The 24,019-nt window shown below is 34.6% G+C and overlaps 1 protein-coding gene across 1 annotated transcript; it reads right to left on the reverse strand.

The window, feature by feature from the left end:
- Nucleotides 1-11,568: 11,568 nt before the first annotated feature.
- LOC128996130 (uncharacterized protein K02A2.6-like) lies at nt 11,569-19,402 on the reverse strand. The gene is made up of 3 exons (XM_054421257.1): nt 19,321-19,402; nt 15,336-16,019; nt 11,569-11,636 (listed from the first exon to the last, which is right to left on the reverse strand). The coding sequence occupies exons 1-3, from the start codon at nt 19,400-19,402 to the stop codon at nt 11,569-11,571; spliced, it is 834 nt and encodes a 277-aa protein (XP_054277232.1).
- Between the last annotated feature and the right edge of the window lie 4,617 nt (nt 19,403-24,019).

Below are 24,019 nucleotides of genomic sequence, written 5' to 3' on the forward strand. Positions count from 1 at the left end.
TATAAGCTCCTAATGAGTTTCATGTAATAAATGCCGCCGCCATTTTTAAAATGGCGGATTCTGAGGTTATGCCCACTCTGCCAAGCTGGCACCCACGTGAAAAATGATAACCCACATAGTACCTACATGATCCCTTAGGGTGTTTTTCTATACATAAAATGCACACAGGAACCCCCCTAGCAAGTGGATTATAGATCTGTATGTATGTAAACTTTCCAACTTTTTCATGACGTTTCACAAAATTGTCAAATTCTAAATAAGAATTATTAGCTCTGATGTTTTCTGTTGGTTCTGTAAATTTAATGAATTTGATACATTTTTTTGCATTGAAATAGTGTGTCCATAATGTGGTTCAGTAGGAAATATAGTCCGGTAATTGAAGAGCAATATATAGCGGAGGTTCAACAAAATTGATTCAAAAGGTTTTTCAACGGATTTCATTAGTTTTATACCTCCACACAACACAAAAAAAAAAGTCTACCAAAATCTGACTTGGGGAAGTACCTGAATTATGGTATCTATAATATTAAAACGAAACAGTGTTTTTTATTTCACGATTCTGAATCAACCACTCGACGGATTTTCATGATTTTTGTGTTGAAAGAAAGATAATTTTGAGAACTAGGGAATGGCGAAGCCATAAATTTAGTTTAGGGTCCCAGTTTTTTAGAAATTAAGTTTTAATTTTTAAAAAGTCTAGCAGCCGACGCTAAGATTCTAAACTAGCTTTTGGCATAAAATAATTTGCTTAACATAACAGCTGTAAACATTCAGGTTTTGTGTAACAAATTCAGCATTTGAATAAAAATGAAAAGACATACTTAGGGTTGACGTATTTATACTATGTGTAATGCTAATCATTGATACGTTCCATTCTTCTGTAAGAGGATGACAGATTAATTAAATTATACATAGTAAAATACTAGGATGTTCAAATGATTTTTTAAAGCAATCTTTGTAATCTTCGATTTGTTTTAGAGCAATATAATTTGTTTTAACTAACAGCTGATTAAATATAAACTATGGAACTATGAGGTTATTTTATTTACTCTTATTTTGTCATTGATTATAGGAAATAAGTAAGATTAGTAGAGATAATTAGACCACAGTTTAAAATAGTTTAGACCAAAATTAATTAAACCACAGTACAAATCGAGGCTCTGTACACGAGTCTTAATAAAAAAGGATAAATGCAAATTATTTTACTACTCCACTTTTCAATGAAAGAATAGAAAAATAACAATGTTTACATGTTTTAATTCTTCATGGTAGCTTTTTGTTTACAATTAATGTTTGTCTGCTTTAACTTTGTTTGGATTATTCCCGGAAATATTAATGTCATTAAAAGAAGATCAAGAATAATCAGGAATCGTGATTTTAAATTACCACCACAACCTCAGCCGGGTTTTATACAAAGATAAACAGATGGATGACATAGATTGAACACAACGTCAACATTGACCTAGGATACTGCAATTAGACAAATCATCCTTTTATGAAATTATGTTCAGTTGTGGTAACGTTTGGGGGTGCCTATATCAGCGCCCCCAAACGTGAAAATATCACTTTTATTTCAACTATGAATATATTGTAGTGTAAATTAACTAATATGGGAAATTACGATGTACATTTATTCAATGAGGGTGGGTAATTATCAAGGATAGAACTGATAACGGTATGGATAATAAACATTGACAATTACGTCATTAGCTTTACTAGCGTGTTTATTTTGTATATTCCTGCTACATGTGACCAGTTCTTTTTTTTCAAATATTTTGTGTTATTTGAACCAAACAGCTGTTTCAAAACAAACTGTTATTGTTTTTACTTTTCTTTGTTTACACTTATTTATTTAGCAATTAATGCAGTGAAATTGATATAAAGGATAGGTGTGACGATTAGTTTTGATGTTAGGACACCAAAGTTAAATTATGTGTACTGTGAATTTTATTGGATATTATCGTTTTATTTTAGGTCGTTTCTATTCAGACCTACTGGAAATTGTGTATAGTAGTTGTATTGTGGTGATAATAGTTATGGACGAGGCAGGTATGCTATGGAAGGTGGTATCGTTGACTAGGTCTATACACTTCTCAATTGACTATTACCATAGACTAAGCAACGTTTTATCTATGCTATTACTCTCTCTACTGTAGGCTACTTATAATCAGTGTGCGAATCGGCTGCAAATCTCACTTCAACGCTTTTCACATCGTAAAAATTGCGGAATTTTGCTGTTTTATTGTAAAATTATCGGATTTAAAATGCATATCGTATAGGCCTATGGTGGAATAAAAACATATTTGGTCACACAACATTTGTTTACAAGGGATGATTTTTCACATTAAAACTGCAAGAAACTTTGTCTCTATATGTGTAAACTAGCTGATCTGAATTGTACACGGTTTTAACTGACTACTGAATTCCCGTACGTAGGACGGGCTAACACCTCGTTTAAATTAAAATAATAACTAGTGTACCTGTTGCTCGAATTCGAGCAATTGCGAAGCATTACAGGCGGCTCAAAGATTATGGAAATACTCACGATCTACTCAACAGTTAGATATAATCAAAATCTTTTGTAAATATCTTTTTTTTTTCAAAAGGCTGATCTTGTTTTTTAGTGTTTCTACAAAATTTTCCCTCTCATAGCAGCATTAGGTTGTCTATAATAACGATTATAAATGAAAAAAAAAAAAACATTACTGTATTTCTTTTCTTCTACTTAGTTGTGTTCTATGACTTTTTCTATGTTTCCATTGTTTGCAAATCGGTTATTTCAATGATTGCTCAAGAATTGTAGCATATTGTTAATTCAGTTTTATTTTTAACCTATATCAAATTGTCCAGGATTTCTCGCTTGTTTCCATTGTAATAATTTCACCAACCCAAGTTTCGTCTACAGATGCAATACGCCAAAGAATATCACCTACGTACAATCTCCAAGAAGTGGTACAAAAAGGCAGAAACCAAGCCATACAATAGATATAAGTTAACTCCATAAGAAATAATTTTAAGAGTTACTATGATATTAGGATTTTCCACTGATTTGGTAATAGAACATTATATTGCAAAACATGACATGATGCAGAATAAAATCGAGTTTGAAATCAGAAAAACCCATTGCAAATTCTGTACTTCATATTGAAAAATTCAATAAATCACAATTTAAATATTAACAGCTGTTTCATTAAAAAGTAGTGTAGAATTATGCATATGGTAAACAAATTTGAAGAGGCAACTTTAAAGGCTTCTGGGGCAGAGCCCCAAGGGAATTTACCTCGTTCCTCTTTTGATGGCTCATCTATAGACCAAGACCTTTCTTTAGAGACCCCTACCAAGTTTCTACGCCCAGCCGTTCTCTCAAATTAGCTGGGACAAAAACCCAGTTTTTTCCTCCCTAAGAATAACATGGGATGGGAATTCAGGCCACTGGGGCAGAGCCCCAAGGGAATTTACCACGTTTCTCTTTTGATGGCTCATCTACAGACAAAGACCTTTCTTTAGACACCTCTACCGAGTTTCTACACCCAGCCGTTCTCTCAAAATAGCTATGACAAAGAAAAACAGTTTCAAATTAATATATAGATTGCTCCGTGAAAAAAAAAACAGATAAAAATATAATTACTATTTTATATATATTATATTGTATATATAGTGTAGTATATCGTTTTTAATGTTTTGAAGAGGGGGAAACTAAATATGCAACTTAAAATGTGATTTGACGTCATTTGACACCACAATATGGCTGCCAAAATATTTTCCAAGGAGGAAAAACTAAAATAAAACTCACATTTAGATATAGGGTGCAGTATATCGAATTCAATGTTCACAAGGGTGGCAAAACCAAATATACAACTTAAAATATGATTGTATCCAATTTAAAAGCCTAAGATGGAAGTCACAAAAATACGCTCCATGGAGGAGTTGAAAAACTTACCTTAAGAAATAAATAACTTCTTGATCAGCATTGTATGTGTTATTAAATTTACGGAAAGTAAATAAAAGAAACGTCTTTAGAAATAGCCCATCTTTATAACTAGGTATCAGTTTTCAATCTTAACTTTTATAAAATACCACTAAGCTATTATGCAACTTAAAATGAGATTTTACATTATGAGACGGTAAGACGGGGTACCGGGGCACATGGATTATTTTTACATAGGATACTGTATTAAAATAATGGTATAATAGTGTAGAAATAATTTGATTTCAATGAACGCACTTAATATAGATACAGCCGAAAATTCATACTGCTAATAAAATACTGTTAAAATTGACTGAAGTGTTAAAAAATCATTTGTCACCTTTTTAGAAATTGTTACTCTGAAATAAATTACTCTGTTACTTCAATATTTTCACTCAAATCAAGGGTTTGCTCATTTGTGCACGTGACCCCTTTACACTCAAGGAAAAGAATTCAATGAATTCCTTGAGATCATGGTATTTGATCATAACAAATAGTTTTCCTATTCCATAGGGTCTCCATTTGGTATTACATCCGCAAAGAGCGTGTATAAAGAGTAGGAGCGTCTAAGGTTAGGACCAAGTATCCTTTTCCCTTTTCAAACGTGTGTTCATTGAATTCAATTTATTAATATTTTAAAATACCATTATTATTCCCTATGTAAAAATAATCCATGTGCCCCAATATCACATCTTACGCCACCGTCTAATGATGTAAAATCTTATTTTAAGTTGCATATTTAGTTTACTGGCATTTGTAAAAGTTAAAATCGCCTTACTACAAAATATTTCTAAAGGTAAGTTTTTTTTTTATTTTCCTCAATGGAGCGTATTTTGGTGATTTTCATCTTATGACCTTACATTTTATACAATCATATTTAAAGTTGCATTTTTGGTTTGGCCACCCTTGTAATCATTGAATTCGATATACTACACCCTATATCTAAAAGTAAGTTTTATTTTAGTCTTTTTTTTTCTCCATGAATCTATTTTGGCGGCCATATTGTGGCGTCAAATTACGTCAAATCACATTTTAAGTTGCATTTTTAGTTTCCCCACCCTTCAAAACATTAAAAACGATATACTACACCCTATATATAGCAATTATATTTTTATCTGTTTTTTTTCACGGAGCCATCATTATTTTAATTTAAATGTCATAATTCAGGTACTTCCCCAAGTCAGATTTTGGTAGACTTTTTTTTGTGTTGTGTGGAGGTATAAAACTAATGAAATCCATTGAAAAACCTTTTGAATCAATTTTGTTGAACCTCCACTACTCAATGACTGGACTAATAATTGTATAAAATCACCAAACACCAATTCACGTATTCCACCAAACACTGATATCTTAAAATATTGTAGTCTTTAGTAAACGGACTTTCGATTTCAAACGTTAATATCCTTTCAACAGTTAGTTTTGTAGTATTGTTTAGGCGGGTTTCCCCATTACTGATCACTTATATACCTGATACTGAACACTCATTCATTCTGATGGCTTACCTTTTACACTGTGTCATGTCCAAACAAAAAAAAGATGAAAGTAAACTAATTCGATAAAAAAACTTTGCAACTTGTATCCTTGCGTTCATAATATTACTGTTTAACCTAGTTGATGTTTGATGAATCAGTATAAAAATACCAAGTAAATCAACAAATGAGAATTATACTTATTACATGTTAATGTTAAAATACGTCAAATTAAAAACAAATAAATTAACAGCTGATTTCAATATGACTAGTGTACATGTTGCTTGAATTCGAGCAGTCGCTAAGTATTACAGGCGTTATTAAAAATGAAAAACAGTCATAATGTCTGATGACTTTAAAAGATTTGGCTGAAAGACAAAATACTTAAGATGTATATAACAGATCGATATAATCTACATTTTTTGTAAATATCTCATAACTTTTTCAAAAGCTGACCTTGTTTTTAGTGTTTCCTACAAATAGTCTTACTCTCAGCCACATTAAAATTAGGTTGCTCGGGGAGCGAGCTGGGTAGTAGTTAGAGCACGGGACTTCAGTCCCTGAGGTCCCGGGTTCGATCCCCGCCAAGTCACAAATGGATAAAAAAAAACATTAGGTTGTCCATTCCATTACAACCTATAACTTCCTCGCTTTTTTCCATTGCAATATTTACGCCAACCCAAATTCAAATAGTAAATATTTCATTTCAACCAAGTTAGTAAATGTTTGTAGCAAACTGTTAAATTAGCAAGCTTATTGACTGTTTACAATTAACTTATGTTCTTCTTCTCACTTTTAATTTCTGACAACATTTGGAGTTTCATAACAATGTTTGTTTCCCATGTTAATCTTATGGAGTAATACGAAGCTTTAAAGGGCCCCAGGGCCACACTCTCTAATTATTTCCCTAAAAATTAAGTTTTACTCACAACTCCACGTTACGCTCTTCCCAATGACACCAAAAACTTGTCAATCGGTTCAGTAGTTTCGGAGGAGTAATTGTCGCAAAAAACCTGCTTGCGTATTAAATAAGAATAGATAGATTATTCGACAAGGTTAACATGGCAACTTTCAGGGCCACCTAAAGCCCTTATCATACATTCAGCTCATTTTTTGGTTAACACAACTTCAAAATTAATTCTTAAAAATGACACAAAAAACTTTAAAATCAATTTAAAACTTTAAGAGGAGTTCTGTTCCCAAAATCTCCTTTCAAATCAATAATATACAGAGTGTTTTTTTTTAAACATGCTTCTTTATTTATGTAAAAACTTCAATAGATAGAAATATGCAGTTTACGGGAACCAGCTATTGACCTAGGGGCCACAATTGTTGTGAATTAAATGTAAAGTACCCATTCACCCCCTTTCTCCCTTACCTTTACCTAAAAATATTTGATCACTGATCATTTCAGTTTCATTCTTGCATGTAGATGGTATACTATACATAACTATGTCAACAGTTTTATTAAATACTATAATTAGTATTATAATACTATAATTTTTTTAACTATCCCACCACCATGTAAAATAATAATGATTAAAAATGCTAAATTGCATATATTTTTTAAGGATTTACAACATGGGTATAGCACAGACTAGAGATAAAAAGTGTTGTTCCCTATAGTGACCAATATTGAAATAAGTTATTTACTACTAACAACTTGAGACAGATTTTTACCTATTTTCAACCCCATACAACACGTTTACTGTATATTATTTATCTTAAATCATGAATAGTTTATAGATAATACAGTTTCAAAGGCTTGTACCAAACTCGGTCTAAATTGGAGGCTCAGAAGAAAATTTACAGGGAAAATAGTAAGGTTTATTATTTTTTCAAATTTTTGGACGCCATATTGGAAAAATCCAATTTCCGAGACTCCGATTTTATTAGACTTTTAGTATGTAATTTAACATACTTTTTGGAAATGAAAACCATCAAAAAACCTTTTAGAGCATTTTTTTTAAGGTTAAGGGGTGTTTTTTCATATCTTGACTAGACTAAATTCCATCATAGAAGACTGTCATTTTTCTTTTGTTCTAACTATTTCCTTTTTTTATTACTCTTGTAAACATTATTTTTCATGCTTAATGATACAATGTAAATGGCGTGTGCTGTTTTGTAGCATTGAAAAGTAAAATAAAACTAAAAAATATAATAAATAATCAGCTGTTTTAAGTATTTGTGTAAATTTCAGAGTATTCATCTGTTCAAATGTAAACAAACATTTTCTCACCAAGAATAACATTGAAACTTGGAAGGTCACTGGGGCAGAGGCCTTATTCTTTATTCTTTGTCTTGAGAGCCGAAGCCCCCTGACTGCGTACCCGGTACCTATCCTTGAGGACATACCCGGGCCCCATGATGTAGGCCGAAGCTTACGCATCAACCTTTAGCACGTCATGGGCGGATGACTTAAGGTCATCAGGCTCGCCGGCTGCCGAAGCAGACCCTTCGGAAAGAGGGTTGCCCCTCAATCCTAACCAGGGATTCCGGCTGCTTGTTTAAGCGTCACTCCACCTGGGTTCCACCAGGTACAAGCCCTAGAGGACCATAATGGAGCGCCCCGACGCATTTAGTGCAAGCAACACTCGGGACCTATCTAATCCCTGACAGGCAGAACCCGCCATCATAGCCAGAAGGAAGGGGACCGTCAGCACGCTGACGGGGGGAACCCCAACCTCCCATTTACACCACTACCCGATCGAGGCCTTACCCATTGCTGGGAAACCAGAGATAACCAGAGCGATAGATCCCCAGATACCCCTGGCGGGCTCGGACCCAGCACCCGATCTACTTCGTTTGCCCGTCAGACCCAACATCACTGCCAGGCCATCAGGGTTTCCCAAAAGGAGGCAGGTATAGAAGTGGGACCCACCCGGACGAACCTATCCACCAGAGGTGGCGACACCCTTGACTTCCGGGAAAAACCCCCCACACTCAAGATAACCATACCGTCCGTGCTCAGAGACAGGGATTGGTTTGCATAAGTGCCTACAAACCGTTACCCTCACACTGCGGAAAGTTACGTTGCCCTTGAGTGTCCCCGTGAGCTACGGGTACTTGCCCGTTTTCACCTCCAGGAAAGGCTACTTCCAAAGTCGAGGATTTGCCACACTGAATGCTGGTCGCACACAACAAGCAGGCCGAAGCCCAAAGAACCACAGACACAGGTAGGTTAGAGAATATGATGCACTTCCATCTCTCCTAGAGCTAAACACCCCTCCATCCTGGATAAAGGAATGTCACTGGGACCCAATGCCCAGTCGTCCATGTCTGTGGCCTACTTGAAAATGCCGATACCAACACCGAGCAGTTACCTCCCCTTTGGGGGCTAGGTTTTTCACCTCCCAGGACGAGGCTACTTCCAAAGTCGAGGATATGCCTCACAAAATGTCAGTCGAACACAACAGGTAGGACAGTGTCACAACCACAGTTACAGGTAGATGAGGAGAGGCGGAATTAACGGCGTCACTGAGAGCTAAACACCCCCCCACCCTGAATGGAGGGAATGTCACTGGAGGCTCCCCCTAAGGGGCTGGCGCTTACCAGTCGTCCATAACTGTGGTCTACCTGAAGTGCCGGGTCTGACACCGGGCAGTTACCTCCCCTCTGGGAGAGCTAGGGTCCGCGTGGTCGCCAGGCCACGTACCCACGTAAGCATGGGCCCCCTGCGGGTACATGGGCGGGGGGGGGGGAAGAGGCCTGATTGAATTTCAAATATGTTTTGTTTGATGGCAAATCTAAGTACACCTATCCAACGGCACCTTAAACATGATGATCGGATGCGTGGCAACTTCAAAGAATAATCACAAAATTCATGTTTTCATATTATTAATATATAGAAAATAGTGGCCAAACCAAACAAAGTCAATACGATATAACTTTTTTCAAGTTATTACCTCAACTTAATCATATGTTAAAAGTTCCTATGACATAATCTTGCTGGTTTATTCAAGTTTCTCTAGCTGTACACATTAATAACAGTTATGTTAGCATTGCCCATAGAAGGGACTGTTCATGTCAATTCCCATGATAGAAAAAGAACATATAACAATGGAAAAGTCAATTTGAAACATATTTGACAAAAAGCGTTCGTCCAAACGTAAAAGTGATTGTAATGTTTGCGTAAGAGATTTCTCCGCAGATAATTTGATATTGTATATAACACATGCTGGCTTCACTTTGTATCAAATAAAAAGGGAAATTATTTTGATTGCTACAATTTCCAGAATTGGTTTGAAAGACTTAGAATGTTCATTGGATTTTTAAATCGTTATTTAAAAATAAACAAACGCCATACTAATAATATTAATTGTTAACAATTGTTAGGAGTTAAATAAAAGCTTCCTTACGATATTCCTTTCCATAGTTCTCAGAAATTTGAAGTTTATATTGAGTTATGCAGTAAATAGATTTCTAAATCTCCTTCATACTAATGTATTAAGTGAACGACTTACAAAGCGTCTCTTGCTAACTACTTCTCTGATATTTACGACAGTTTAACGTACTTCAGTAGTTTCTTTATAGTACTACTTTCACTTTGACAACGCTCTTCCTTTAATGTATCCGGGAACACATAAATCCCATTGCTTTGTAACAACTTAAAATTGAAAACCATTGTATTAGTTTTTAATTCAATTTAGTTTTTGAACCTAGGCTAGGTTTAAATGACATAGCCTAGCATGCACGGTAGTAAAGGGAGCACCCATATATAACAGTAAAACCTAGAAGTAGTTTCCGTTTCTTAATACTAACCAAAAATATGCATGTCAAAGATGCTGATGAAAAGTAATTTCGTGATTGGTTTCGTTAACTGGGTAATGTGAACCCTAACCAGTCGCAAAATAGTTTGTAATCAGGTAATAGAATATGTAAAGTCAATCGCACCTTTAGGAGGATTACCACCACATAAACTTGCACTAGGCTAATAGTAGTTTTTTAATGTTGATCAGAAACAAACCTAGGGTTAATTTTTGGTCAATAGGATGCCTTTACTTTACAAAAGGAGCATAAACTTAGAAATAATAACTGGGTCTGGGTGCTAATTTAGCGGTTTTGACCAAGAACTAAGCTTATCTTAACACACCTTTATTTGCCTTTTCATATTTGACGAAGATAATTTCCAATAAGCCTTTCATGCTAATAAGCCTTTTTTATCATAACTAAGCAAAAGACCAAAGCTACCTTAGTAAACCAATATTTATTCACAAACATGTTTGCTGCCTTTAACAGAGTTAAACCTCTGGAGTAATTCAAATCATTTATTAAAAATAACAGCAAAGCAAACACAGACAAACAGCAAACTGTTTTTTACACAAAATATTTGTTGTTCTGGGATATCTATCCTGACACATTGATAATTTGATTCTGAGTTCGTTTAAATATTTCAATAATTTGTTTTATATTTGAGCTTTTAGGGACTTATGTCCCTACAAGCCACTAGTTATATATTAAAATTGGTTTAAATACCCAATTTAATACGTAATCCAATAGTCGCAATTAATGTCACGAAACTAGTTTTGACTTCATGAAGAAGTCATCTTCTTTTCGCCTGAAGATGACTTCTTTAATTGAAATTAAATTATAAAGAATATTATTTGACTGATCTTTTGATATTGACATTTTCCACATTTTATGATTTTATAGCATAATATTCATAGCTTTTGAAGGTATCAGAATTTCCTGTGCTCTTGATGTACTTATTTATATTTGGGAGTGGGGTCTTGCTTTGGAGGACCTAGCCGGTGAAGTTTCTGTGATGTAGCTTCTAAAGTTGACTCAAGGTTTGGTACTAGTAGTGGTTTTGGATTTCTGGAATCTATAAAGTTCCCACGACTGCTATTGAATTAAATTTGATACTAGGCAGAGCCCCACATGGTAAGAAGGTTTGCTACTACAGAAGGTCACATAGTATTTTGGAGGCATTGTGCTCACCACCGCTAGAGAGCCAAGTGGCATTCACCTATTCGGCACGCTTGACACCCCTGAGGTTTGGCTGAAACAGAAGCGGAAGGAATAGAGATAGGTAGAAGAGCTCTTCAGTATGGAAGCGAAGAAGAAAGAAGGTCCAGCAAAAGAAGGAATATGATGGTAAGGAAAGAAGATAAGGATGAATCCGTGGAATGGTTAGGGCGCCTCGGAGTCGCCAACCCACAAGAGGTCTCCCGTGTGGTTGACACAAGTGCGTCTGAGGCCTGAGGGTTAAAGTTATATTACTTTTAGTTACATTAAAACTACACTGACAAAAGAGTGTTTGGAGAGTCATCGTCGTCAAGCCAGCAACCCTCCAAAGGACAATTTAAACAACTCAGCAAGAGTTCAGTACCAATTAAAACATCTTTGTTTTACTAGGATGTAATGTCTCATCGACTCTAAGTAACTCTAAAAGCCAGAATTAAGGTACTCCCATTTATATTTTTTAGTTTATTTATTCTTTCTCCGTTGAAACTTTGTAAATTAAACACCCATACAAATCTAAAGAAATGTTTTGAATGAAACATGAATGAATATTTGAACACAAATGAACATTTGTGATGATTTTAAAAGTACTTGATGAATCTGATTGGCTATTGTTTCAATTTAGAGTGTATGTTAATATAATATTACATTAGATCATCTAATATTAGTTTCTTATGGCAACACAACTTGTAAGTTGTTGTAATAATATGTATATTATCACACCATGCTCATACGATGAAATTTTAATTGTTTAGCGCTATTTAAGGATAACTCAACGATTTTGATAACAATCCTCAGTTCATGGGACTGTAAGACGAATTCCTTAGAATGGGTAAATCGAATGAATCTGTGGTAGCTATTGCGATGAGGGTGACCAAGAGTACTATTGTAATAAATATATAATTAGAAACTAGATCTTTACCTGAAAACAATGGTGCAAAAATTTTTCTTCTGTCACAAAAACTAAATTGAATTAAAAACTAATACAATGGTTTTCAATTTTTTTTGTTACAAAGCAATGGGATTTATGTGTTCCTGGATACATTAAAGGAAGGGCGTTGTCAAAGTGAAAGTAGTACTATAAAGAAACTACTGAAGTACGTTAAACTGTCGTAAATATCAGAGAAGTAGTTAGCAAGAGACGCTTTGTAAGTCGTTCACTTAATAAATTAGTATGAAGGAGATTTAGAAATCTATTTACTGCATAATTCAATATAAACTTCAAATTTTTTGAGAACTATGGAAAGGAATATCATAAGGAAGCTTTTATTTAACTCCTAACAATTGTTAACAATTAATATTACTACTTGGCGTTTGTTTATTTTTAAATAACGATTTAAAAATCCAATGAACATTCTAAGTCTTTCAAACCAATTCTGGAAATTGTAGCAATCAAAATAATTTCCCTTTTCATTTGATACAAAGTGAAGCCAACATGTGTTACATACAATATCAAATTATCTGCGGAGAAATCTCTTACGCAAACATTACAATCACTTTTACGTCTGGACGAACGCTTTTTGTCAAATATGTTTCAAATTGACTTTTCCATTGTTATATGTTCTTTTTCTATCATGGGAATTGACATGAACAGTCCCTTCTATGGGCAAACTAACATAACTGTTATTAATGTGTACAGCTAGAGAAACTTGAATAAACCAGCAAGATTATGTCATAGGAACTTTTAACATATGATTAAGTTAAGGTAATAACTTGAAAAAAGTTATATCGTATTGACTTTGTTTGGTTTGGCCACTATTTTCTATATATTAATAATATGAAAACATGAATTTTGTGATTATTCTTTGAAGTTGCCACGCATCCGATCATCATGTTTAAGGTGCCGTTGGATAGGTGTACTTAGATTTGCCATCAAACAAAACATATTTGAAATTCAATCAGGCCTCTGCCCCAGTGACCTTCCAAGTTTCAAGGTTACTAGTGTACACGTTGCTCGAAATCGAGCAATTGCAAAGAAGTAAAGTAGTGGAGTAGTGTTTTAAAAGCAAATAAAAGTAATCATAATTTCCGATGAGTTTAAAAGACTCAACTCATTGATTACGTACCTAACAGTTCCATATAATCAAAATTTCTTGTAAATATTTTATCATTTTTCAAAAGGTGATCTGGTTTTTTTAAATGTTTCCCACTTATAGCCGTAATAGGTTGTCCGTGTTGATCTTCTTCAATGATAATGTAGTCTGCATGGTACCACCCATTGTCGCCAGTACGTTTACAAATTTCAGTCAATTTTTTATAGCGATAACATTTTGTTTAGATGACTAAGAACCACCTGATTTTCTGCATAACCTCTCTGATGCAATTTTATAGTTACTGTTATATCGTAAATTATATTTACCTGAAAAAATGGAGAATTGAAATGCCTGATGTCGTTCAGAGGGTTTTTTGTTTACCTTAAATGGGAATAATAATGTGAATGATACGAATCCTTCAATGAAAGTTTTATTAAGATTTCTTGGATGTAGTCACATTCTTAAAAGTCACTTGACTTGGATGAAAACATATATTTAATGATTTATGTCCTTGCCGTACCAGTTTAATTCAGACTTAGAGGGGTTTCCTTTGCCAATCATCATAAAGTTAAGTCCCATGTTTCGTACAAAATAGTAGCACTTCGGCTAACATCCTTGTTCATTGTTTGTGGGAATCTTCATATTGTAGCTGTAAGTGTTCTTCATTATATAGGTTAGTAACCATAGTAAATCTTGTTTAAATCTCTATTTATTCTACTTGGTGGCGTTCCTATGGCTTTGCTATGTTTCTATGGTTAACAAATCGGTTCTTTCAATGATTTCTCAAGAAATACAGTACTATGTCAATTAATTTTTCTTATTTGGTAAAATATATAAAATTGTCCACGTTTTCTTGATTTTTACATTGTAATGTACGAATGTAAATTTAAATAGTAAATATTTAATTTCAGCAAAATCAGTAAATGTACTCAATGCGTTTCATTGAATTGAAAAATAAATAACGACAATTAAATTATACAGCTGATCAAAATGTAAACAATTATGTTCTTCATAAGGATAACATGGGAACTTTAACAGCCACTGGGGAAGAGCCCAAGGGACGTTTTCAAAAATGTAAGGCCAGTTTGCAAATCTACACGACACGCTCTTTCCAATGAGACGTCAATGGATAAAATCGGATAAGAAATGGTGGAGGAGTTCAACCGACAAAGTTTCATGTAGCGTATTAATTATATAGATTCTTGGTGAGAAAATGTTTGTTTACATTTGAACAGATGAATACTCTGAAATTTACACAAATACTTAAAACAGCTGATTATTTATTATATTTTTTAGTTTTATTTTACTTTTCAATGCTACAAAACCAACTGGACAAATGGATCCATCTGGAAACTGATGACTTAGGACCGCGCCTAAACCTTTGTCACTAGCATCAGAGTCAACAATGATGGGTAAATTCGGATCAAAATGTACTACGGTATCCGAGGATGTAAAAATTCCTTTAAGCTGCTCGTAGATGTCATTGTCAGCAGTAGTCCAATTCCATGTCTCACCCTTTTTCAACAGGCGATGGAGGGGTGAAGCTATGCATTGCAATTTCTGGATAAACCTTTGGTAATAATTAATTGCTCCCAAAAAAGCTCTTAAATCCCGAACATCTGATGGAGCTGGCATACGTTTTATTGCTTTCAGATTTCTGAAAGCAGTTTTCTGAATCAGTTGGATGAATGCCAGTCGAGTCGATCACATGCCCCAAGTACGTAACAGAATTTTTCAAAAACTTGCATTTAGACTCTTGGATGTGAATTCCAAGTGTCTGGAAACGTTGCATGACTCGATCAAGATTTTGTAAATGCTCTACCCGGTTACGACCTGTAATTATGCAATCGTCTAAATATACAGCAACGCCATCTAAACCAGTCAAAACCTGTTCAATCTTACTTTGAAACAATCCTGGAGCGGATTTAACCCCAAAGGTTAAACGAGTGTATCTAAAGTAGCCGAATGGAGTAGCTATAACCAACAAATCTCTAGAAGACTCAGCCACCTCTAACTGTAGATATGCGCCCTTCAGGTCCAGTACAGTAAACTCATTTCCATCTTGTAATTGCATCATGATATCTTCAAAACGTGGAAGGGGATGTTGCACAGAACTAATGAATGGGTTTATAGTACATTTGAAGTCCCAACAGATTCTGACTTTCCCATTCGGTTTTATCGCTACAACAATGGGAGAGGCCCAAGAAATATTCTTCAATGTCGGATCAATTTTTTCAAGTACACCATCTTGCATAAGCCTATCTATTTCTTCTTTTACAGCAGGACGTAAAACATAAGGTATGGGTCGAGGTTTAAAGGCCTTTGGGATAGCCTCAGGAGCCAAAGTAATTACAACTTTTTCCCCTGCAAAGATTCCTAGTTTATCTGAGAAAATCTCTGGATATTTACCTAGCAGCTTTTTAACAGCCGTTGTGTCTTTTTGTCCCTTTGACTCAGTTGTTACTGTGCACACCCGAGCACCTGGTGGTAGAGCTAAATCGAAAGACAGAACCCAGCTTAGACCAAAAAGTGGAACATCATCGTAATCAACTACTATGATCGGCAGTGATAGTCTTCGAACAAACGCTTTAACATTAACAATGGCCTTACCCAACGTTTCTATATGTACTCTGGTGTAGGCTACCAAATTTGAAGTGCTCTCAAGGGTTCCAATATGTTGCCAAACTTCTTTGCAAATAACCGATTCGGCTGCACCAGGATCATATAACATATCCACTGCAATGCCATTGATCATTACATTTAACATTACCTTGTATCCACTGTTTATAGCTCTTACAGATACTGGCTCACTGTAGTTACCCCTTCACTCACTGTATTATTTAATACATAATAAATTATCCTCGGCATTTTATGGACTTAAAAGAATAAAAAGAATATCTGGGAAAAATACCGCACTTGTGGTTTACCACGCTCTAATTTCTTCCCACATAAGTTTTGGTATTATAGCCTGGGGAGCGGCACCGCAAATCTACCTAGACCAAATACTAACTGTCCAGAAGAAGTCTATAAGAGCAATTAATGATCTGCAGGATGAAGAACACTGCAAACCATACTTTATCAACAATAAAATTTTAACAGTCATATCCATCTATATCTACGAAACCATCATCCATTCCCTAACATCAAACAGCAAAGAGAAGACATACATGACCACAACACAAGAAGAAAACAACAATTTGACTTACCATACAACAGACTTAAAAAATCTCAAAACCATCCAAACTACATAGGACTAAAATTGTTCAACCACCTCCCAGATCAATTAAAAAATATTCAAAATACAAACGGCTTTAAAAATAAACTTAAAGACTTCTTCTCAACAAGACCCTACTACAAGATAAAAGAGTTCTTTGAAGCTATTAATGCCTAAAGATGAAGAATAAACCCGGACGAGCCCCCTTTCTTAAGGACAGCGGAGGCGAACACCCACAAGTAACAAGTAAGTAAGTAACAAGTAAGTTACTCCCTGATGAAATAGATCTTGCATCTCCAGTATTTCCTGATCTCACATTGTTCGTGCGGCGACGGTATTCAAATTTTTGCTTTACCAAACTTAAAGCAGACTTTAGAAATGTGGTTATTTCCTTTACATAAATGACATGTTTTTCCATCAGCCGGGCATCTTTTTTCAGGTTTGTGTTGATTTCCACCACATCGGAAACAATGTAGTCCTCTGACTAACCTCATTACAGACTGGTTTTGTCATCTATAACCATCAAAAGTTTGTTGTCTTCCATCTGAAGGCTGTCTCTGTTTTACATGTAATATGTGCTCATGAGCACGGGTCGTTGCTATACTTTTCTGAGTTTTGTCAGCTCTTTCAAGAACAAGTGCTGAGGTTTCGACTTCTTTTAACGTGCATTTAACGTCAGTGTGCTGTCTAAGGAGTTCTTTCTGCCAGTCCTTGTCATTGATTCCTAATAGAAGTTGGTCACGCAGACGTTCGTCTAGTGATATCCCAAATTGACATCGACCTGCAAGTGCTCTTAGTGCCGTCACATATTGGCTTACTGTCTCACCTTCCTGCCTGTAACGCCTTCCAAATGCAACTCGCTCACCAAGTGTACAATATGCTTCGCTGTAGTAAGAAAACAGGACCTGTGTAATCTCCTCATATGATTGGGCGTTAACTAGTTCAGGTCTAAAATGGTCTGCTAGCATTTTAAAAGGTTTTGCTCCAATTTTTGATAGCAATAGGTTTTTGCACAACTCTTTGGACGTGATGTTGTGTAATGACAGCTCAATCTCAAATCTTTGGAAGTAGTACTCCCATTCTTCCTCGTCATGATTAAAGTTATTGAAATTAAAACTTTGTACAGAATTGCAGCTACTTTCTGTATTGTCTACAGATTCAAAATTGTCACTTTGCTATTCCGTGGCATGTCCGCAGCGCCACAATGTAAAATCACTAATAAAATATAAAAGCTCAGGAACATTAAAAAACCATTGTATTTAGCTCAGCATCATAAAAACAATACAAACAAAAATAGTAAACACACTTATTTTAAAGTCAGCTGATAAATAAAATTTACAAAGAGTAATCCCGACAGAGACCAGCCGACAAGAGGCATTATATTGGAATAAAAAAAAAATCTTAGTTAATTCAGTTTTCGTGACAGCAGAAAAAATTTTGCAATTTGTTTTAAAGTAAAAATCTAGTTTCTAATGATATACAGGGTTAGGCAAAAGTCTGGAACCCCCCCCCCCCCCCCCCCCAGTTAACTTTTGAACGTGTTGCAGTGGGAAACCCAAACTCATATTAAAGGGGTTATATATTTTTTGGCCTATTAGATACAACATGTAACATACCATATATTCTCTGTAAAATGGTGTAACCGTTGAGAGGAAATAAATAAATAAATAAATAAATCAAGAAAAATGAATGGCGCAAGCCAGAGGTCAATATCGCATCCCTTATCAAAATGGCAGCCATTTTAATTTAAGATGAACAAGCAAGATAAAGTCTGGACACCCCCAGTTAACTTTAAAAATTTAATATTTTGATACTGGCCAAAAGGTGAATTCTCTTTTTTTTATAAGGGCATGATAAGTTTAGTTTTCCTGCTATAACCCGTTAAAAAGTTAATAAGGGATATTTCAAAATCATTGCCATTTTGATTAGGGCTGCGATATTGACCTCTAGTTTGCGCCATTTACTTTGTCTTGAGAAACCCAATGAGGGGTCACATGATAGGTGTTTACATTTAAAAATTTAGGGCTGCCCCCAAAATACCCCATTTTTGGGGCCGGGTAAAAGTTCCAACTTTAATGAAAAAGTGATTTTTTTTGTTAGAAACATGTGTCGAATTAGTTTTTCACACTGCCACACGTTATAAAGGTAACTGGGGGTGTCCAGACTTTATCTTGCTTGCTCATCTTAAATTAAAATGGCTGCCATTTTGATAAGGGATGCGATATTGACCCCTGGCCTGCGCCATTAAATTTTTCTTGATAAACTCCTTAAAATGAGGGGTCATATGATAGGTGTTTACTTTTGAAAATTTGGAACTGCCCCCAAAATACCCCATTTTGGAGGCTGGGGCAAAGTTGTAAGTTTGATGAAAAAGCGCAATTTCTAATGTTGTAAATATGTGCCGAGTTTGGTTTTCCTACTGCTACGCGTTACGAAATTAACTGGGGGGTTCCAGACTTTAGCCTAACCCTGTATAAATTACTATAGTGGGCCTACTCTTGGTCACCCTTGTCTTTCCGAATCTATCATTACTGTTCAACGAAACTTTCGTAGAGGGTTTAATGTCAAGCGTAACTGTTCGATTCCTGATCGCAACACGATAATTCGTTGGGTGAACTAATTTCGTACAACAGGATCAGTTATGAAAAATAAATCGACTGGCTGTCCTCGTACCGCGCGTACTCCGCAAAATGTTGACACTGTCAGAGCCTCGGTTCTTCAAAGCCCTCACTGTTCGACTAGGCGGCTCCAACATTAGGTATGTCACGTCGATCGCTCCAGCGTATCTTTACATGCGAGTTGAAATTCAATCCTTATGAGATTATGATAGTTCAGAAGCTCCACGAAGGGATTTTGATCGAAGAAGAATTTTTTGTGAGAATATGCATAATATTGATGTAGATGAAAACGCTATTAAGCATACTATAAAAAAAAAACTAAACACATATTAACAACAGATTCTAACTTTATTTTATTTCATGAACTGAACAGAATTGTGTATACATAACCTAAACCATAACATTGGCAGATGACTGATTTAAATCATTTAAATAATCAGCTGATATAAGCAAGTAAAGACGATTTGAAAACAAGTAATTTTACCAACAAGGATGAGGCTCGCTTCCATTTGAATGGCTCTGTAAACAAGCAGAACTGCCTCTATTGGGCAGCCAACAACCCACAAGAAATGAATCAAAAACCAATGCACATTCCTGAAGTTACTGTGTGGTGCGGGGTCTCAAAAGTTGGTATCGTCGGACCTTATTTTTTTGAAGAGGGTGATGCAACTGTCACAGTTAATTTAACGCTACGCACATTTATTTTTTCAGCCACAACTTGAAGCTTTGGGGATCGATATGGCAAACATATGGTTTCAACAGGATGGAGCCACAGCCCACGCGAGTAATGCCTATATGGAAGTCAAAGAGAAATATTTCCCAATCACGTGATTTCACGTTTTGACGATCTGCAATTCTTGTGGGGTCACCTCATATTCAAAGTGTACAGTCGAAAACCTCGTTCCATCGAAGAGTTAAAGGCTGATATGCGTGAAGAAATTGCTGCTGTACCATAGGACACATTTACAACGGTTATAGAGAACTTTGAAGAGAGCGTTTTAATGTGTATTAATGCAGAAAGACTCTCCGATGTCATTAAAAAAATTAACTGAGGGGATTTGGAATTCACAGTTACCAATTCTTAAATTGAGTTAGTTGCTGATTGTTTTGGTATAAAAAACAATTCTGTATGGTTATAATTAACAAACTTAATAAAAATAACATTTTAAACTTTATGCGTTTGCTTTTTGCATTGAATAAGGTTACAATGGCATCCAGTAATGACATTAAATACAAAAAAGAAATTCAATCGTAAATTCAAATTCAATAATATTGTTTGAATTGTAGCTTTCAATAATGCAAAATTATAATGCATTTGTATTGATTCAGGTAAATAAATATATCATAATAAATGTCGGGAGGCAGTACAATCTGGGATCAGTCAATAATAACTAATCATATTGGTCTCATGCGGCTCACTAACAGTTCATTGATTAAAGCAGGCCATTATCCTCTCTCTATTATTATATTATCTTGTCGGATGATATTAATTTCATAACATAATGTTAGTTTACTCTAATTTAAATTTGTTAGCACTTGTACTTAAATCACACTTAAAAAAACAATCGATTGGAGTTTTTGAAAGCACGACCATTTTAGTTATCCCGAAAATAAAAACACATGCTTCTATAATCAGCCATACGCCAAAAAATATTTAAAAGAGGGGCGATCCGATTTTAAACGTAACATGTTATTGTTATCTCTATCCTGAGCATGTTAGTCTGACTAGCGAGAGAAGGACACTGTTTGTAGAGTAGATATTGCTATAGCCTTGTCTTGTATAGTCATCGGTCAAAGTCAACATTCGGGCAAGGATTAATTAACCATGACCTATTGTGCTTTTGTCATTTAGGTTAAAATGTGCCCTCAAATATCCTGTAAACCGTTTACCTATGTACTTTTTTAGGATGCTAAAGTAATGTAGATCTATGTGATATTTTTAAGCTTTTATTCCTAGCAGAGAGGTACACTTATGTCAATTTTACTTCAAGCACTTATATTATATCATGGAAAGACAACTATCAACGGGAAACACCATCTTAATACCAGTGACCAATAAAAATATGAATTCCATTTTTTTACATTCCATTTTCCTATATGTCTATGGCAGCCGAATTCGAGGTCTTCAACACAAGCACTAATTTTGTATGGAACTTTATATTGATTTACAATATTTAAGTTTTACTCTGAGGCTTACTTTCTTAAACATATTATCCTTGGGAACACCCCAAATTTAATAGGAATATGTATGATATGAATAAGAGTATAACATCGTATGAGTCTTGCGTTCAATATGTTGACTTTAAAATATCATATAACAACACATTTATTTGAGGCCTTCAATGAAAGGATATATTTAAGTAGGTACGAGACTCGTATCTTAATTCTTACCAACAAATCTGTATTTCAAAACCTGAAACATGCAACTCGCATGAATTCATTCACTTACTATGAACAAAAACTAACCGTGTAATTTATGTATAATCACAACTATAAAATAAATTTCAAATTTAAAAAGAAAGGGTTTCTTATAAAGAAAAAAAAAACATTAGGTAAATTTAAATATTAAAAACATTTCATTTACATTAAATTGTAAAAGATAGTACAGCATACTTTCGCGGCTTATTGACTGTAAATGATTAGAACTATCGATTACTAGTATTTATAGTCAATGGTAGAAAAATGATAATGTTTTCCCCAAACGTCAACGTATATATACTAGCTGTCTCTTAGCCACGTTTGGCTATAGCGAAAATCTATCATAATTTATGCCATAACATTACTGACAGCAAAATATAATTCATGCTCGGGTCACAAAAAAGTTTTACCTCTATAGTCGAAGGTCACTTGAATATAATTTGTAAGTGATTCAAAGTCGGTAAAACTAGTAAAAACTTTCATTGTAAGAGTATAAGTTTGTTTTAAAATATTTACAAAAATACTTTTAGTTAATAATGCATTAGTTATTATGTTTTACTAAGAGCTAATAGTAATGTTTTTAATACTTTTTTACTTTTATATTTTGAAATTATTTTTTGACTTATTCTCAAAATTATGCTTCGTTCAACAGAAGAACCGTGAAAGTCTATCCGAAGTATTAAATAACTCAGGATCCTAGATAAAAAAAGACTCAACATATACATTGAATTTACAGTGTAAGACCATTGAAACTATTATTATTGGTTTATACCTACATCAAGTTGAAAAATAGAGGTGCAAAGGAAATTATCGTCGAAAAGGGTACAAACACCGATGCTCCAGCACAATTACAAACAGGAGCAAGCTTTGAACAAAGAGCTTAAGCAGACAAGTGGGTCTAAGTATTTAACTGATGCAGCACAATCAAAACTCGGCTGAGAAATAAATTGGGAAAGTTTTCGTTGGCTCGGAATTAGTTCAAGTAATATCTCTCTATCTTTATGTATTAATAAATCTGCAATCCGTTTATCACGAGTATCTGTAGTCCTAATGTTTAGAAATTTTCATTATTTTATACGATAATTTATTGTTATATTTCACGAGTCAGGTTAATTCAGATTCAACATAATTAAAAAAAATTCACTTCTAATAAATAGCAATTTCATCTAAACAAAGTGATTTGTAACTAATCTGTTGCTAATTTAATATGTATATGATACTGATCTTATAAGAAAAACTGCAAGTAATTGTTATTTGGTCAGTACCGTTAGCAATGCCCATGATTTAATTAATATACTTAGAAATAAAGCCTGTGTTAGGGCCTCCTGCAGTAAGTTTACTTTACGATCCACTTGACTTGAGGATATCATTTTTTTACGGTATGGGTAGACATTCATCGTCTTAATAAAACGTGTTGTCATTAGCAATTTACTGAAGGTAAGTTTTAAAATACTCTTAGAAAGATGCTTTATTCCATGCAATCAATAAAAAAAAAACACATGTATAAAAAGTCCTATTTTTTGTTTGCTGCTTATTACTATTGATCTAACAACTGCCTTTAAGTGTCACTAAACTACTAATATCTTTAAGCCTGTGATTCCATGGAAATAGTACTTAAAATAAATATATTATATGCATTTTTAGTTGAATGCAATTTTTATTCAGTTAAAGTTTAATACACTTTATTAGTTGAATGCAATTTTTATTCGAATTAGGCAGAGAACTACTCGTCTACGGTGAGAACCAACAGAAATCACTTGTAGATGAGTGGGAACCAAAATTGTCAAATGATCAGAGGGCAGTCTTAAATCACGTTCGTTCGTTATTACAAGGAGATCGCCGGACAAACAGACTAATCTTCCTAGACGGACCAGGTGGCTACGGGAAAACGTTGTTAATTAGCGTGCTTCTCGCCTACGTTCGAAGCCAAAGTCACGTTGCTATTGCTGTTGCTAGCTCTGGTATCGCCTCTTAGTCCGGTAATTGAAGAGCAATATATAGCGGAGGTTCAACAAAATTGATTCAAAAGGTTTTTCAACGGATTTCATTAGTTTTATACCTCCACACAACACAAAAAAAAAGTCTACCAAAATCTGACTTGGGGAAGTACCTGAATTATGGTATCTATAATATTAAAACGAAACAGTGTTTTTTATTTCACGATTCTGAATCAACCACTCGACGGATTTTCATGATTTTTGTGTTGAAAGAAAGATAATTTTGAGAACTAGGGAATGGCGAAGCCATAAATTTAGTTTAGGGTCCCAGTTTTTTAGAAATTAAGTTTTAATTTTTAAAAAGTCTAGCAGCCGACGCTAAGATTCTAAACTAGCTTT

This window comes from Macrosteles quadrilineatus, unplaced genomic scaffold (assembly GCF_028750875.1).
Source record: "Macrosteles quadrilineatus isolate MER2022 unplaced genomic scaffold, UCM_ALF_1.0 Scaffold_1__1_contigs__length_201487025, whole genome shotgun sequence".
Lineage (NCBI taxonomy): Eukaryota > Metazoa > Arthropoda > Insecta > Hemiptera > Cicadellidae > Macrosteles > Macrosteles quadrilineatus.

Excerpts from the sequence above, each read along its gene's own strand:
- LOC128996130 (XM_054421257.1), bottom strand. The coding sequence starts at position 19,402 with ATGTTGGAGCCGCCTAGTCGAACAGTGAGGGCTTTGAAGAACCGAGGC. Across the intron at positions 16,020-19,320 it reads CATTTTGCGGAGTACGCGCG|CGTTTGTTCGAAGACTATCA; the intron begins GTACGAGGACAG and ends TTAATGTTAAAG. Across the intron at positions 11,637-15,335 it reads CGCTCCAGGATTGTTTCAAA|GCCTCAGACGCACTTGTGTC; the intron begins GTAAGATTGAAC and ends TTTAACCCTCAG.